This window comes from Lissotriton helveticus, chromosome 1_1 (assembly GCF_964261635.1).
Source record: "Lissotriton helveticus chromosome 1_1, aLisHel1.1, whole genome shotgun sequence".
NCBI classification, from domain to species: Eukaryota; Metazoa; Chordata; class Amphibia; order Caudata; family Salamandridae; genus Lissotriton; species Lissotriton helveticus.
The window spans coordinates 760,621,770-760,634,412 of record NC_136057.1 but is presented as its reverse complement, the minus strand read 5'-3'; the positions used below and the strand labels follow the sequence as shown (position 1 = coordinate 760,634,412).

The following is a 12,643-nucleotide window of genomic DNA, read 5'->3' as shown; positions in this document are numbered from 1 at the left end:
ACGATATCAGGGATAGATTGTTCATCCAGCCATGTCTCAGTCAAGAAGACTAAGTCGGGTTTGTCGTCAATCAATAGGTCATAGATATTCAGGCTATGCCGTTTCATTGAACGGCAGTTCAGTAATAAGGCAGATAGTTCCTTACCTTCCTTACTTGTCTCTTGGTCTCTGCGGATATTAAGGCCGCAGCCCACACATTTCAGGGGCCATTGTTCCACCTGCAGCTTGTGAGAGCATTCCGGCGGCAGCCCCCTACGCAGCTGAAGTAGTGCCTGCCTTGTATATGTTACAATCCCATGTTGGTCTGAGATGGTTTGGCCAGGGGGACGGGGCCTGGGCCACGGATGGTCGCGGACGGGCGCAGACGGGCTTGCCTTAGGCGCGCCTTCGGCGCGCAAACGGCGCTCCCGCTGCGCTCGTCCGCTGCGCTTGCGTGGATGGCACATTTGGGGAGAGGGTGGGCGTGGCCAGGGAGATGGGCGTGGCCTCGCGAAGCAGCGATGGCGGCCCTTTAACTGTCTCTCCCGCGATGCAGCGCTAACTCCGCTGCTCGTGGGGTGTCCTGGTCAGCTTTAAGCGTTGTCAACCTCAGGGGAGGATAAGGTAAGTTTCAAATCACAGTAAAACACAGTAAAATACAAGCTACAATTTTAAAAAACACGAGTGAATAAAGCCTCCGGCTTTCGCCTCAGAGGTGTAGGAAATAATCGCCCGCGCTTTCAGTCAGCGCTTTAGTTATAGGCGGGGGAGTGGGCGTGGCCAGGGAGATGGGCGTGGCCTCGCGAAGCAGCGATGGCGGCCCTTTAACTGTCTCTCCCGCGATGCAGCGCTATACTCCGCTGCTCGTGGGGTGTCCTGGTCGGCTTTAAGCGTTGTCAACCTCAGGGGAGGATAAGGTAAGTTTCAAATCACAGTAAAACACAGTAAAATACAAGCTACAATTTTAAAAAACACGAGTGAATAAAGCCTCCGGCTTCCGCCTCAGAGGTGTAGGAAATAATCGCCCGCGCTTTCAGTCAGCGCTTTAGTTATAGGCGGGGGAGTGGGCGTGGCCAGGGAGATGGGCGTGGCCTCGCGAAGCAGCGATGGCGGCCCTTTAACTGTCTCTCCCGCGATGCAGCGCTAACTCCGCTGCTCGTGGGGTGTCCTGGTCGGCTTTAAGCGTTGTCAACCTCAGGGGAGGATAAGGTAAGTTTCAAATCACAGTAAAACACAGTAAAATACAAGCTACAATTTTAAAAAACACGAGTGAATAAAGCCTCCGGCTTCCGCCTCAGAGGTGTAGGAAATAATCGCCCACGCTTTCAGTCAGCGCTTTAGTTATAGGCGGGGGAGTGGGCGTGGCCAGGGAGATGGGCGTGGCCTCGCGAAGCAGCGATGGCGGCCCTTTAACTGTCTCTCCCGCGATGCAGCGCTAACTCCGCTGCTCGTAGGGTGTCCTGGTCAGCTTTAAGCGTTGTCAACCTCAGGGGAGGATAAGGTAAGTTTCAAATCACAGTAAAACACAGTAAAATACAAGCTACAATTTTAAAAAACACGAGTGAATAAAGCCTCCGGCTTCCGCCTCAGAGGTGTAGGAAATAATCGCCCGCGCTTTCAGTCAGCGCTTTAGTTATAGGCGGGGGAGTGGGCGTGGCCAGGGAGATGGGCGTGGCCTCGCGAAGCAGCGATGGCGGCCCTTTAACTGTCTCTCCCGCGATGCAGCGCTAACTCCGCTGCTCGTGGGGTGTCCTGGTCGGCTTTAAGCGTTGTCAACCTCAGGGGAGGATAAGGTAAGTTTCAAATCACAGTAAAACACAGTAAAATACAAGCTACAATTTTAAAAAACACGAGTGAATAAAGCCTCCGGCTTCCGCCTCAGAGGTGTAGCCTCTTCTTTTCCAGTCTAACTTCAAAACAAAAACATTACTCCAACTAACAAGGGAGCTTCTTCCTCCTCAACAAAAACGTGAGAAAGAGCAAAATCCAACGTGCACATGACATTTAAACTATTATTTCTAATGCAAGAGTTTCCCAGAAAAATTTATTTCAGGCCGATAAGATTCAGCTAACATAAGTGAGATGGAGCATGGGCTTTAAGAAATTACAGAGGAATTAAGGCACATTCGGTTAATATTCCTACCTACATATGAAATTACACGATTAATAAACACATTCAATAATACATGGTTTTCAGTTGCACAACACAAGTGTTTCGGTTAGGTTTGTCTGCGGTTACATTTGATTTTTCACATTCATTCTTGATGTACTCTATGCAATAGCCTAAACATATCACGGTTTATGTTATTACTGTACAAAATCCGGACACTTACGTTACAACGACAAAGAATTATATGCGGATGTGTTCTACGTATGTGATTATAGTGCACCCCAACAAATTAAAATGAATTTTGCGCTACATCTCACCCAGTATCTGGACCTACATCACCATATCATCAGGGACACACAACCTGTTGCAATTTGGAAAACAGTTGAAGATACACCTCTTTGAAGAACACTACATCATAATGCATTACAGTACACAATCCAGCTAGCTGTCAAATCACTTGTTGACTGTATCCTTGGCTTTGACCATGTACAGCAGTCCGCTGCCTTTTGGCTAGGTTGGTGCTATACAAATACCATGTAATATGTTGCAGCTCTACTGACCTATGTTCATTGCTTTTCATTCACAATCATGTTCAATTTAAGGCCATGTATGTGGTCCACTTCGCTTACCTAGCAATTGGCCCTGTGACTACGTGGTTTCTCAAGTTCTCCCTCGGGCACAGCATTCTTGGAAAGTGCAGACCAGAATTGAAGTTGAGCATTTGGAATACAGGCTGCCCTCTCTGTGAGTCCCTCTTTCTCAAGCTTTGCCTACAAAACCTTTATCTTGAATTAAAGAATGTGTTAACAATGTGGAGGCTTTCGAGTTAACTTGTTGTATGACCACATGAAGCCTCATGCTTTGTGTGCACTAAATATACTAAACACATCTCTATGTTGTGGAGCGACAAAAGAACACATAAATAGTTTATGCATGTCACCTTATATGTAAGAATGTACAGCCTATCAAAAAAACTGCACTCTGTGATTATAATCACTGTAATTTATAGGTGCAAAGGGCAGTTCTGTATCCAATGAAACCAACTATTGCCAACTATCCTGCATCTAATTGCTTTTCCTCCTCACCTAATGCCGACGTGCACAAAAATGAGCCCTGCAGCCTTTCATGGAGCACGTTCTAAGGGCCATATTCCCAAAGCACCCTACGTCACATCAAGAACAAACCAAAGCATACATCAAGTTATTGAAGATGTCATACCCAGGATTTTGTGCTTTTTAGTTGACCTATGCCCAATGACACAAGTTTGGCGTCTTCAGGATGGGGATGCATGGTAACATAATATGAATCAAGTAAAGAGAAAATAAGGGAGCTAAAATAATTAATGCTTGATATATTATTCACAGATCACAAAGCAGTGGCTAAATTAAAAATACAGTGACTAGATAGCGATCGGAGATTATTTTTGCCCTATGACAACTGTACAAATTGGAGACAGTGCAAAAATGGCCTCTGTTCTATCAACCCTAATTAGGCAAAATTCTGTTTGTAAATCTTACACCGGATATATGAATGAAGTCATGAGCAGCATAACATACTTCGATCCCCTTCTTCACATTTGCAAAATGCATTTTTGCATCTCCTGTTCCCTGTTGATTAAAAGGACAGGGAATGCAATACAAATGTTTGATGCAAAGGGCATTAGTGAGGGTATGCTGTGAAAAATTTGTAATTTGTTTTGTAAAATTGCATGACTTTGGGCCTAATTAAGTGAAATATGGTTTGTAAGAATCTCACCTCTCTTGGCCATTGGTTTAACCATTCCCATGTTACATTAGCTGAGTGAAAATGATTCCTGAGGTGTTAAGGCAGTACATTTGTTTGAGAATAATAACTTGTTCCTAGTTATGTTGGAGGAGTGTGTGTAGGAGACATGAGACAGTTAGATGACAACTCAATTCAGCTATAGATAATGGCTTGCAATGTTGAAATTGTCTCCTACATATGCCAATGTTCTGCTATTTGATCTCTAAAAACCTTTTGTGGCTTGATGCAGCAGAAAGTGCATAGTTGAGGTGGACCAATGGAGTCTGCAAATCTATACTGGTCCAGGCATTAAGAATTCAATTGGGGATTGCCTTGGATATTCAGAAAGGCATGCACTTCTTTGATCATATTGAAAGAGCCGATTTCAATAACTTGTTGCAAATATTAGGTTCATGGGTCGCACACTACTCCACCCACCGGCGGGTGTAACCCAAGAGCATCACGGTAGATGCAGTTCTTCTAGGCGTGTACGGCTTTCGTAGATCTGGAAGTGTAGAAAGCAAAGTTGCAGCACTGGACACCAGTGTTTCAGGATTATTTTCCTTCATCAGCAGAGTATAGGTATTTTTCAGGGGTTTGCTGTGCAGCATGCCAAATATTAACAGGTCTGGTACCACTCACGGCGCGTAGGTCCGTTGTCCGAGCTCGTCGGCCCAATGGCTCAAGGGAACCATTTGTAAATGAAAAGTTCTTGGGTCGCACACTACTCCACCCACCAGCGGGTGTAACCCAAGAGCATCACGGTAGATGCAGTTCTTCTAGGCGTGTATGCCTTTCGTAGATCTGGAAGTGTAGAAAGCAAAGTTGCAGCACCAACTCTGGACACCGGTGTTTTAGGATTATTTTCCTTCATCAGCAGAGTATAGGTATTTTTCAGGGGTTTGCTGTGCAGGCTGCCAAATATTAACAGGTCTGGTACCACTCACGGCGCGTAGGTGCGTTGTCCGAGCTCGTCAGCCCAATGGCTCGAGGGAACCATTTGTAAATGAAAAGTTCATGGGTAGCACACTACTCCACCCACCAGCAGGTGTAACCCAAGAGCATCACGGTAGATGCAGTTCTTCTAGGCGTGTACGCCTTTCGTAGATCTGGAAGTGTAGAAAGCAAAGTTGCAGCACCAACTCTGGACACCGGTGTTTCAGGATTATTTTCCTTCATCACCAGAGTATAGGTATTTTTCAGGGGTTTGCTGTGCAGGCTGCCAAATAATAACAGGTCTGGTCCCACTCACGGCGCGTAGGTGCGTTGTTCGAGCTCGTCAGCCCAATGGCTCGAGGGAACCATTTGTAAATGAAAAGTTCATGGGTCGCACACTACTCCACCCACCAGCGGGTGTAACCCAAGAGCATCACGGTAGATGCAGTTCTTCTATGCGTGTACGCCTTTCGTAGATCTGGAAGTGTAGAAAGCAAAGTTGCAGCACCAACTCTGGACACCGGTGTTTCAGGATTATTTTCCTTCATCAGCAAAATCTTAACTGTGAATCCCAAGGCATTTCCATATTTACAGTATTCCACTATGGGAACCAGCTGCTGGGTTTGAAACTCCACTAAAAGTTTTAACATTAAAAATAAAAAACGACTGCTCTTTGGTTCTAGCTCAAAGAGTATAATTTTACTTTAATGAATGATTTGGATTTAAGGCTGCACAAGCATCACCCAATGTACACTTTTTAGGCCTGTGCTCATGAAATGAGTCAGCAATATATACTATCACACCTCAACCAAGTACTAATGCTTTCATAAAGAGGGGCCTCTTAATTTCTATGCAGATGATAACCTCATTTAACAGCTCTATCAGAATGGCAAGTTTTTCATTACATCCAACGTTTTTGCCTTCTACAAGCAGACATAAATTCATTGTGAATGTCTGGCACCAAAGGAGGAATAACTGGGTAAATCGGATGCAGAATGTATAGATTAACCCATAATTCCTTATCTCTCTAAGGAACGAGAATGCCTGTTAGAGCTCTCCCTAGAGGGAGGACTAGGGCTGCGAGCTACCAGACGAGCAGCATCGAGCCTCTGCTCTGCCAGCGATAATACTGTGTTTTTAGATCGTGTTTTGTGACTGCTACAATTTTTACTTTGAGGGGGGCTTTTATTCCTAGAATAACGTGGGAATTGATTCTGAGGCACTCTGACACCCCTACACACGCTACTCTAGTCGCTGACAGCCTTGCCCAGCCGTTTCTTACTCTCGGTTGAGGCGGCGGCGGGCGCCGTCTTGGGTGTGGGCAGGGGCTGCGCTCTAGTCGCGCCGGCCTCCCGCCCTCCCAGACTATTTTAACAGGGTTTCTTGAGCTGCTCGCTGCCTGTTAGAGCTCTCCCTAGAGGGAGGACTAGGGCTGCGAGCTACCAGACGAGCAGCATCGAGCCTCTGCTCTGCCAGCGATAATACTGTGTTTTTAGATCGTGTTTTGTGACTGCTACAATTTTTACTTTGAGGGGGGCTTTTATTCCTAGAATAACGTGGGAATTGATTCTGAGGCACTCTGACACCCCTACACACGCTACTCTAGTCGCTGACAGCCTTGCCCAGCCGTTTCTTACTCTCGGTTGAGGCGGCGGCGGGCGCCATCTTGGGTGTGGGCAGGGGCTGCGCTCTAGTCGCGCCGGCCTCCCGCCCTCCCAGACTATTTTAACAGGGTTTCTTGAGCTGCTCGCTGCCTGCTAGAGCTCTCCCTAGAGGGAGGACTAGGGCTGCGAGCTACCAGACGAGCAGCATCGAGCCTCTGCTCTGCCAGCGATAATACTGTGTTTTTAGATCGTGTTTTGTGACTGCTACAATTTTTACTTTGAGGGGGGCTTTTATTCCTAGAATAACGTGGGAATTGATTCTGAGGCACTCTGACACCCCTACACACGCTACTCTAGTCGCTGACAGCCTTGCCCAGCCGTTTCTTACTCTCGGTTGAGGCGGCGGCGGGCGCCATCTTGGGTGTGGGCAGGGGCTGCGCTCTAGTCGCGCCGGCCTCCCACCCTCCTCACCACCTATAAAATGTGCGTAGGGTTCAGACGGCGCAGCGGGCTGGCGCAGCGGGCGCGCCGGACGCGTGCCGAAGCCGTGCCTAAGCCAAGCCCGTCTGCGCCCGTCCGCGACCGACCGGGGCCAGGGGCCCAAACCCCTACCTCTTGCGCATCCCGCAGTTACTCCTACACAAGTAAGAGGCTGAGAGACCTTTGCCCTCCTTTACTCACCCTGTGTCGCCATGCGATGGAGCCACTGGACCTAGGTCCCTGTCCTTATTGTGCATTCAGAGGAAGATGTTTAGCGCCCGATGTCCCTGACCCTGAAGCGATTCTAGCTAAAGGGGGCCTATTAAATTGCAGATCCGTCAGCAAACATGCCCTCCAGCTGTGGGATCTCTTATTGGATGAGGACATGCATATATTATTTTTAACTGAAACCTGGTTAGGAGAACACTCTGATCCAGATATAGTGGAGACCATCCCGCCAGGCTACTCCCTCCATAGACTTGATAGAGTAAAAGGGAGGGGAGGTGGCATTGCTATCATTGTCAAACACCCTTTTGAGTGTATATTAAAACCAATAAAAATTGATGATAGCGAAGCAGGTGAATTTAATATCAAACTGACTCAACACGAGGCAATCTCGGGCATCCTAATATACAGACCTCCCGGCTCTCTGGGCAACTTCCGTAGTAGTTTATTAGAAGGGGTTGCTCAGACAGCGATTAAACATAATAAAGTGTTGGTGCTGGGTGATCTGAACTTACACCTAGAGGACCCCTCACAGAAGGAGGCAGAGGATGTTCGTCTTGTCCTACAAGAAATACAGCTCAACCTGCTAAGTGTTGCAGCTACACATCAGAGGGGTCATTGTTTGGACCCTATTTTCGCCAGTTGGGATATGATAAAAACACTTACTCCTCGTCAGCTCCCTTGGACCGACCACTTCTTGGTCCCTTTCCAATGCCTGTATCAGCCTGCTAGGGCTATTGAGAATGGGATGGGAAATACTATGAGACGTAAATGGAGACAGTACTCTCAAGAAAACTTTATAGGCGCCATCCAGAAAGCACGACCATTGTGTGCCACGGACAGTGATCAGGCAAACAAGGAATTTAATCTACTTGTGACTGCCACTCTGGATGGGATAGCCCCCGTGAGCAAGGGTAAGGCTAGAGAAGGCAGACAACGAACTGCCCATTGGTTCACTCCTGAACTCCAGCTAATTAAATCTAGTTGTAAAAAACTTGAAAGGAGCTGGAGAAAGAATCCGAGTGAACTAGCTAAAAACAATTATAGCTCAGCTCACCGAAGCTATCAGTATGCGGTGCGCAGAGCCAAAGCCACATACTTCCATACACGCATTGATGCTGCCGAGAGCTCCTCGCGTGAACTGTTTAAAATATATAAAGAAATATCGTTAGTCTCCAGCTCTAACACCCCCACAAAGGCATCTAAGGAGGGATGTAATAGAGTTGCTGACTTTTTTTCTAACAAAGTTAAAGCGATTTATGCCTCCTTCTCCCAAAAACCAGATAAGGGCATAGATTTCGTAGTACATAGCTCACCTGCAGCCTCTGATTCCTCATTATTAACTTTTAAGGTCCCTGCAGCTGACAATCTAATAAAGATATGTCAAAGTGTGAAGTCCGGTTCTCCCAATGATCCGGCTCCGGCCTGGGTCATCTCAGAAGGCCTGATAGCCCTGGAACCCCACATTAGACACGTTTTACAAACCTCCTTTTCCAACCAACAAGTTCCCACGGAGTGGAAGAAGGCCATTGTACTGCCAATAAGAAAAAAATCGAATGTAAGCATGGAGGTGCTGGAAAACCTCAGACCCATTTCCTTATTGCCGTACGTAGCGAAGGTAGCTGAGAAGGTGGTCAACGCTCAGCTTACGGAACACCTGGAGAGATGGAACCTATTTCATCCCTCACAATCAGGATTTAGGGCGGGCTACTCGACGGAGACGGCCCTCCTTCGAGCTACTGAGACCTTAAGGGCAGGGGCAGATGCAGGTCACACAATGGCCCTGATCATGCTCGACCTAAGCGCGGCTTTTGACACCGTAGCACATTCCATCTTGCTACGGTGTCTGAGCGAAGCCGGGGTCGGTGGTCCTGCGCTGGGCTGGCTACAGTCGTTCCTCACGGAAAGATGTTTCCAGGTACAGCAAGGGACCTGTCGCTCAGTTGAGATGCCATTAGATCAGGGAGTGCCTCAGGGCTCAGCATTGAGCCCCACTCTTTTTAATCTTTATATGGCCTCCCTGGCGAAAGTTGTACAATCATTTGGGGTGGAATTGGTGTCGTACGCCGACGACACCCAGCTGCTGATCTCCCTATCGCAGAACACCTCTAACACCCCCACCAACTTTAAATCCTGTATGCAGGCACTAGCTGAGTGGATGGACTCCCATTGCTTAAAACTCAATGGCTCTAAAACAGAGGTGTTGGTGGTGGGGGGAAAAAGCGAAAACTGGTCAGCTGAGTGGTGGCCTCCATGCCTGGGCCCGACTCCTACACCATGTGAAGAGGCTAAGAACTTAGGAATCTGGATGAATTCCTCTCTCTCATATGATGGCCACATAAGACGTCTTGTGGGCAAATGTTTTGGAGTACTAAAGACCCTTAATAAAACCTTAGACCTTCTACCTTTAGCGGCCAGAAGGACACTAACACAGGCTTTGGTGACCTCGCGGTTGGACTATGGAAACATTTTGTTCCTAGGGGCAACCGAGGGCAGCCTAGGCCGCCTACAAGTCATACAGAACTCCGCCGCCAGATTGGTGTTAAGAAGACCTAGGAGAGCCAACTCGCAAAAGGCGCTGGATGCACTTCATTGGCTGCCTGTGAAGAAACGTGTGATGTTTAAGTGCCTCCTCTTCTGTCACCGAATCATCTGGGACAGGTCGCCTGCGTACCTAAGGGATTTAGTCAGTCGATATGAACCTACTAGGTCCCTCCGTTCAGAGGGTGCCGGTCTGCTGACAGTCCCCAGGATAAGGAAGGCTAGATTAGGCGGACGATCTTTTGCGCTACAAGCAGCTCAACAATGGAACAAACTTCCCCTTGACTTGAGACGGGAGAGCAGTGAAGCGCGTTTTAGGGCCTTGCTTAAAACACATCTATATACTGCGTAGATCATAGGCTCCTAGGCTGTTTTACGGATAGCTTCAGCGCGGGGACACGCCGTGATGGCGTTACTGAGCGCTCTATAAGCTCGTTATTATTATTAATGTAAACTGTACGCTACAGAACTATGGGGCAAATGTACAACAACTCTTAGTGGTCGCAAACAGAAAATTGGGCTGTTTGCGACCTCAAAATAGCCTTTTCACATGTACTAATGCTACTTTGCAAGTCGGTAACCTATTACCGACTCCCAAAATAGGGTTTACGATTCGCTTTTAGGAAGAACCTGCCAAACTAATAGCGAGACTCAAGGGTATGTATGATTGTTTTGTGTCCGTAGTTCGGTCTCAAAACAATTGCAGTTTACCACCTACTTCAAGTAGATGGTAAGCCAATCGCCAAAGGTAGGGGATCCCCAAGGGACCCCATCTCCTTTGTGACTGGCAGCGTAAATGTTTTTTAAGTGCAGGCAGTGGTCCTATGTAGCATTTTATCTTTATTTTTGAAATGCAACCCATTTTACTTCATGACAAACTGGCTGCATTTTTAAAAAAAGTTGATTATTTAAAAGCAAACACAGACATGATGGTTTTCTGTCCCCAGCAGGTCACCAGTGGTGTGTTATTTCCCATTCCCAATTGGTCGCAAATTGCAACCTGCCTGATGAATATTGATGTGGCAGGTCATTGACGACCCAATTAGAAATCGCTAATGTGTCTGAGACACATTAGTACATATCATTTTGTGAGTCGTAAAATGGAATGATCGTATAACTGGTCCTTAGTGCCCAAACAGTTTTTACTATGATACCCAAAACCTATTGATTTAAAAAATCAATATAAGGAATGATTTAATGATTTAAGAAATCAATATAAGGATCATCCTTCAGCCCCACCCTGTTCAACATCTACATGATCTCCCTTCACATCGTCAGATCCCAAGGACTCAACATAATCCCTTACGCAGACAATGCTCAACTGAGCCTCTCGCTCACCGAGGACTTTTCCAATGAAAAAGCAAACTGCAGCAACACTATGACCAACTTAGCCAAATGGATGAGTGACAACTGCCTCCAACTCAACTCAGACAAAACTGTAGTACAGATCTTGGGGAACAACCCCGCTGCATGGGACCACAGCTGGTGGCCTGCAGAAGTCAGACCTACACCCACACTGACCGACCAGGTATGCAACCTCGGCATCATCCTCAACAGCCAACTGACCATGAAAGGACAAGTCAATGCAGTTGCCTTCTCCTGCTTCCACAAACTGCATGCTCCACCAAATCTTCAGATTGATCCCAATCAACACCAGTAAGACCATCACTCAGGCCCTCGTCACCAGCTGCCTCGACTACAGGAATGCTCGCTGCACAGGCATCTCAAACCTACTCCACAGAAGACTCCAGACTATGCAAAATGCCTCAGCGAGAGTAATCCTGTACCTCCCAAACGAACCCACATCACCCCCATCTGAGAGATCTCTACTAACTCCCCTTCCAGAAGAGATGTCAGTTAAAAACTCTCACACATGCCTACAAAGCTCTCCACGACCTAGGGCCTGCCTACATCAACCATCTACTGAACTTCCACCAACCCTCCAAACACCTACTCTACTCTTTACTGGCTCTTGTACACCCCCCTGCATATGTCACAGCCGCAGCGGTGGCTACTGCTTCTTCTACATCACTGCCAAGACCAAGAACCACCCTCCCCTCCAGCCCCTGTTAGCTCCCTCGCTGACAGACTTCGGAAAGAGACTCAAGACCTGGCTCTTTGATGGAGACGCAGCGCCCAGGTACCCCTAGGGGTGACAGTGTAGCGCTTTACAAATGCTGATTGATTAGTTGAAATATTGCACTAGTGATTATTAATTTGTTTACTCAATCTGATTAGACAATAATTGAAAATTGACTACCAGTAAGTAAAAAAGAAAATATTTTGCCAAGTTTTTGCAATCTGTATTCATCAAAATTAAACAAGTTATTTTCTACATATTATTTGTGAATATTGCTTATTCGTGTCATATTGCCTATTATATTTTAATGGTTAAAAGTAAAAGTATGCATTACTTAACAGAGTATAAACCTGCCTCTTTCACAGATTTCCATGCATAACCTGGAAAACCTTTGTGAATTATACAAAGTCAGAAATCTGCATCAATGCAAGGTTGGAAACCTGCAGGTACAAAGTTCTGACTTTGGTTGTTAACATGGCCTCATTGTTTAATATCATGGCAAAAAGATTGAAAAATATTTACTTTTGGCAATAGATTAGAAGTATGTAAAGGTGCTCCTAGGGAGATAATTATCCACATAACTTTGAGATGCCTACCATGCAGGCTACTTCCACACTATTAAGCAACAGCTCTATAAATGCCTTCTTTGCTAAGTTCTGTGGTGCAAGTAAGAATATGTTTTTCTCTGTCTGTATCTTAGCTCCAAATGTAGCACCGTCTGATGTTGGAGGCGGTGGTGGAAGCAATGGGGAACTAACAATAACATGGACGGTGAGTGTATTTTTCCAACACTAATTACCATGTTAGCCAAATTAATAGTGATATTTCTGTACAATTGTGCACATTACTAATGCAGCTGAATTATTTCTTTGTAAGTTAACTGCAAAAAGGCAGACAACTTTAGGTGTGCACCCGAGCTTGTGT

General features: G+C 46.5%; 1 protein-coding gene across 1 annotated transcript in view; it reads left to right on the top strand.

Moving 5' to 3' along the window:
• The window catches only part of CNTN1 (contactin 1), a 664,003-nt gene that overhangs the window by 368,780 nt on the left and 282,580 nt on the right, over positions 1-12,643 (top strand). The window contains exon 17 of the mRNA XM_078674301.1: positions 12,420-12,490. Within this exon, the coding sequence (XP_078530427.1) occupies positions 12,420-12,490 (71 nt within the window). The remainder of the gene's footprint in view (positions 1-12,419; positions 12,491-12,643) is intronic.